Source organism: Solenopsis invicta, chromosome 5 (genome assembly GCF_016802725.1).
Source record: "Solenopsis invicta isolate M01_SB chromosome 5, UNIL_Sinv_3.0, whole genome shotgun sequence".
NCBI classification, from domain to species: domain Eukaryota; kingdom Metazoa; phylum Arthropoda; class Insecta; order Hymenoptera; family Formicidae; genus Solenopsis; species Solenopsis invicta.
This window is the reverse complement of record NC_052668.1, coordinates 5949794-5955241: the sequence shown is the minus strand read 5'-3', so window position 1 is coordinate 5955241 and position 5448 is coordinate 5949794. Positions and strand designations below refer to the sequence as shown.

At 41.3% G+C, this 5448-nt stretch overlaps 2 protein-coding genes across 2 annotated transcripts; both read right to left on the bottom strand.

The window, feature by feature from the left end:
* On the bottom strand, window positions 1-3782 carry LOC105203973. The gene is made up of 3 exons (XM_039449223.1): window positions 3460-3782; window positions 1024-2743; window positions 1-801 (listed from the first exon to the last, which is right to left on the bottom strand). The coding sequence occupies exons 1-3, from the start codon at window positions 3780-3782 to the stop codon at window positions 1-3; spliced, it is 2844 nt and encodes a 947-aa protein (XP_039305157.1).
* Window positions 3783-4523: 741 nt separating this feature from the next.
* On the bottom strand, window positions 4524-5093 carry LOC120357752. The gene has a single exon (XM_039449221.1). The coding sequence runs from the start codon at window positions 5091-5093 to the stop codon at window positions 4524-4526; it is 570 nt and encodes a 189-aa protein (XP_039305155.1).
* Window positions 5094-5448: the final 355 nt, after the last annotated feature.

Sequence of the window (5448 nt, the reverse complement as noted above, 5' to 3'; positions counted from 1 at the left end):
TCATTCTATCGGCAGTATGCAGAGAGATTTCGCGGATCTCTTTATTTCTCCAGTAGTTGTTTTAATGGTCGCAGCTCGCGTGATGCCATCTTCGCCGGGATGTATGCTTGTCACCTTGCCTAACATCCAACGAGTACATGGTAGGTTTTTCTCTTTGATGAGTACAACGGCTCCGATGGTAAGCTTGGGTCCGTCCGTTTTCCATTTGCCACGGACTTGGAGTTCGTTCAAGTACTCCAAACTCCATCGTGCCCAAAAGTCCTGTCGCATCTTAGCAATGTGTTGCCAAACGGATAAACGGTTGTCTGGAACACTCAATAGATCGTTTTCCGGCAGAGAGGTGACTGGCTTCCCGATTAAATAGTGGGCGGGGGACAACACTAGTAAGTCGTTTGGGTCTGACGAAATTGTCGCGATTGGCCTAGAATTTAAGATCCCCTCGATTTCGGTCGTAAAAGTGCACAATTCCTCAAATGTAAATAAAGTTTTGCCTATTACGCGTTTAACGTGATGTTTAAACGATTTCACGGTGGACTCCCACAGCCCGCCAAAGTGGGGTGCTAATGGCGGTATAAAATGCCATGTGATTCGTTGTTCGAGTGCGAATTCACTCACGCGAGTCTTATGTTCTTCGGAATTTAGTAAGGCATATATTTCTTTTAATTGATTGTTTGCACCTACAAAATTAGTGCCGTTATCCGAATAAATGTGCTGAGGCAGACCGCGTCTCGCGATGAATCTACGTAATGCTGCGATAAACCCGTCGGAAGTCAATTCGCTTACCACTTCCAGATGTACCGCCTTTATAGTCATACATATGAATATACATACGTAAACTTTAATACGTGTTCAGTTTCGAAATTTTCGTTCTTTAATGAAAAAGGGACCGCAGAAGTCGATACCAGTATTTGTAAAGGGGGTGGTTACGCGTACCCGAGATGCAGGGAGATTTCCCATTTTGTATTTGACCGTATCGGCATTGAAACGGTAACAACGCGTGCAAGTACGTATAATTTTTCGTACTTGATTTCGGCCATCTGAGACCCAAAACCTTTGACGCAAAATGTACAATGTGGTTTGAATGCCCGCGTGGTAGTGTTTCTTGTGAAGTTCGCGAATGATATTGTCTGTTAAGCAATGTCTGTTTGGAAGTAGAATTGGATGCCTCTGTGAAAATGTAAGATCTGATTTGTGAAGTCGTCCGCCAACTCGAACCAAGCCATTCTCATCAATAAATGGACTTAAATTAGCAAATTTTCCTTTGTATATCGAGTTATTACTTAATTCTTGGATCGTGTCAGCGAATTGATGAGCTTGAAGCAATTTCAGTATTTTTGTTTCGGCGATGTTAATTTCTTCCGCGCACAAAGTACCGCTATATTTATTATTAGGTCGGAACCTAAGGCAATATGCAATGACTCTGAGTAATTTTGAGTACGATGAATATTTGCCGAAAATATCGAGGTCAGTATGCACGGACAGTAAACAAATATTCTTTTTTAATTCGGGTATTTCCGCTAGTTGTTCGAATTCATTTGGCCATTCCGATTCGCTTCTAATCAACCATGTAGGTCCCGTAGACCATGCGCGATTTCGTAAAAAATTGAAAGGCAACTGACCTCTTGAAATTGCATCCGCGGGATTGTCTGCGGTTCTGACGTGTCGCCATTCATGCGAGCCGGTAATTTCTTGAATTGTTGCTACGCGATTAGCTATGTAAGTTTTTAATAAATGTGGAGTTGTGTTAAGCCAATGTAACACAATAGTGGAGTCACTCCAAAAAACGGTTCTATTAATGGTAACCCTTAACGTATCTTTAGTTTCCCGATATAACTGAGCTAATACTAAAGCGCCGCAAAGTTCTAGACGCGGTATGGTGATTGTCTTTAATGGCGCAACGCGCGATTTAGCGCATAATAGTCTGACTACTACATTTCCGTCTTTTCCCAACGACCGTATATATATACATGCCCCATAACCTGTATTACTAGCGTCGCAAAACCCGTGCAATTGAACGTCTTGACAATCGTCGGTTAATAATTTACGCGGGAAAGAAATTTGACCCATCGTTTCCCATTGTCTCGTGAATTCCAACCAATCAGAATGTATGGTTTGCGGGACGGACTCGTCCCAATGTAATCCGCACCGCCAGACGTCCTGCATTATTTTCTTGATATATAAGATGACAGGGCCTAACAAGCCTAATGGATCGAAAATTTTTGCACTTTCTGATAGTATGTTTCTTTTGGTTATTTTTGTTGCATTTCCAATCGGTTTGGTCAAATAGCGTATTTCATCGTTTTGTATATTCCATGTTATGCCTAACGTTTTTAACGCGTGATCTGCGTTCAACGCAAGGTTCGCATGTAACGCGTTGGGTGTTAAATCATTAATTACGCGTTTGTCATTTGAAGCCCACTGTCGAATATTAAACCCACCGCGAGCTAGCAATGTTATCACTTCGTCTCTTAATATTCGAGCGTCATCTATCGTTTCAGCGCCGGTCAGTAAATCATCGACGTAAAGATGCGATTTGAGTACCTCGGCCGCTCGCGGATATAAATGTTGTTCATCTTCCGCGAGTTTCTGTATAGTCCGAATTGCGAGGAACGGAGAAGACGCAACACCGAATGTAAGTGTATTTAACTGAAACGTTTTTATCTCTCCATCCCTACGCCATATAATACGCTGGTAACGTCGGTCGTCATTGTGTACTTGCACTTGCACATTTTTTCGATATCGGCTGTCAGAACGTATTTATAAGTCCGGAATCGAATTAAATGTGAAATTAGCTTATCTTGAATGGTCGGACCTACTAATAATATATTATTTAAAGATAAGCCGTTGCTCGTTTTTGCAGATGCATCGAATACTACTCGTATTTTAGTTGTAGTGCTCGACTCTTTTATCACCGCGTGGTGAGGCATGTAATATCCGATCTCATCAAATTCTTTTATTTCAGACACATGATTTAATTTTAAATATTCATCAAAAACCTTATTGTATTCAGTTCTTAAAGTCGTGTCCGCATCAAGCTTACGTTCTAGTGATAACAAACGTTTAATCGCCATAGTTCGCGAATCACCGAGGCGGGTGTTCGTGTCTCGAAACGGTAAACGAACTATATATCGGCCATTTTTTTTACGCGTAACTGTTTTTTGGAAATGTGCTTCACAATCAATTTCTTCCGGGGATAGCGATTTATTTGACCCGACATCTTCAACTTCCCAAAATTTAGTTATTAAATCCTCTAAATATGTTAAATTGCACATAGGTGATTTTAATGAATTTTGTGAGCACGTTTCACCTGCTACTACCCATCCTAAGCGAGTTTTTTGTAAATAAAGATCGCTGTCTCGCGACAAGCTTATTTGACCGACGGCAAACAATGACAACGTTGCACCGGAACTAATTAATAAGTCGACGGAACGTGGGAGATGAAAGTCTGGGTCTGCTAACCTAACGTTTCCCGGTATTCTGATTGTGTTGCGCGGGAAAACTTCGGAGGGTACCGAGTCGGTAATAGTCGGTATTATCAAGCACGTCAAATTCTTTGTGAAGTCATCGTGAATAGATTTTATACTGATATGCACCAGACCTTTCGATTCGGTACTTATGCCGTTAATTGCACCAATCAATAACGGTTGCGTGTATACGGGTATGTTTAAACGTTTTACTATTGATTCTGAGATGAAATTCGTCGAAGCACAAGTATCTAGTAATGCGCGGCATTTAATTAGTCCGCCGTTATGGTTCTGAACGTATACTAGCGCGCTTGTCATTAGTTGTGGTGTGCAGATGTTTAGTGTCACGAGAGTTGTGCCTCGATTCTTATCTAGTCATTCTTTCTGCGCGGATGTGGATTTGGAAGGACCAGACTTAGCCGTACGCGCGTAATTGTCCATATGCAGAAGCGTATTATGACGCCTCTGGCAGATGGTACAATTGGAAAATTTACAGACACTACCTTTATGCGAACGCAAACAATTATAACAAATCTTCGCGCCCTTTACCACGTCGATACGTCCCTGCACAGGCAACTCGCGAAATTTGTCACATGAATATAAGGGATGCCTTTTGTCTTTGCATACTACGCAATTGTGTGATGGGTTTAATAAGAAGGCCTGATTCGAGTGGAACAACTTTCTTTTTTTTATTGGAGGTTCGTTTTTATTTTTGTTTACTTCGGGCGTTTTTGTTCCTTCGCGTCTCGACGCGCAAACCGCAGTTCTGTACAGGAAGTCGTACATTTGATCGAGTTTTGGGAATTCATCTCTTTCGAGTGTTGTTTCCCATTTTTCGAGCGTAGTTTTTGGTAATTTACTTTCTAAAATATGTATTATCATTTCGGGTCCGACGATAACCCCCAAAGTGCTTAAAGACGCGACGTGTTGTTGGGTATCGTCTGCAAGTTTGCATAGGCCGTTCGTGGATTCTTTATCTAGGACGGGTAGATTCAGAATCAAAGAAAGATGCCGCGATACTAAAACTCGTTTGACTTCGTAAGCGCGCTCTAATAAATCCTATGCCTTTGTATAGTTAATTCCATCTATCGTGAATATTCGTATTTTGCTAGATGCCTCGCCGGTTAGAGCTGACTTTAGATAATGTAGTTTGTCCACATCTGATAAATCTGCTTGTGAACCTATCATGTTACTAAAGGTATTTTTAAACGATAGCCAATTTTCATATTTGCCGTCGAACGTTGGCAAGGAGGCGTCGGGAAGCTTAATACATCGTTTTTTAATGACGGTTGTTGACGCTACACTATCGCTTCGAGTCGCGCCGGACGATCCGCTCGCTTCGGTTACCAAAGTGTTCGACGAATATAAAATATCTTCTACCCTACTCGCGATCGCATAATATCGTTCTTGCAAGCCTAAAAATTCATTTTGATGCGCGTCACTCGGATCTAATACCGCGAGTTCATCGTTGTAATCTTCGAACGCTCGATATAATTCTGATAAACGATTCATCCGTAATTTCAATGAGGAATTGTCCACTCCGCCCTTATCGAGTGCATTCATTAAGATTGTAATTTGTGACTTCAATGAAGTTCGCTTTTGAATAAGTAATTTTATTTTATCGGCCATTGTTACCCGAATCAAGAATGATATCAAACGACTTACTTTTAATTGTTGTCAACGATGTATGATTTTGTCCGTTGTGTTCCGCCGAATGCGTGTGTCCAGGAAGCCGTCGTATCCGCTGTTTCGTCGTCTGCGTAGATCGTATGAAATCGTAGTGTAGATGTATCGACTCGGATTTTCTTGAAGGTCCGTGAGACCTCACAGGAGGCACCAAAATGTTTAGTCGAAGGGATCAACGTTAATGTCACTCCGTGTTTCCGATTTAAAATAAATTTATTTTCTTAAAGAAAATTATATAAATGTTTATAATGTAATTTCACGTATACGAATTTATCTAGACAACGCCTGGGGGCTGTCG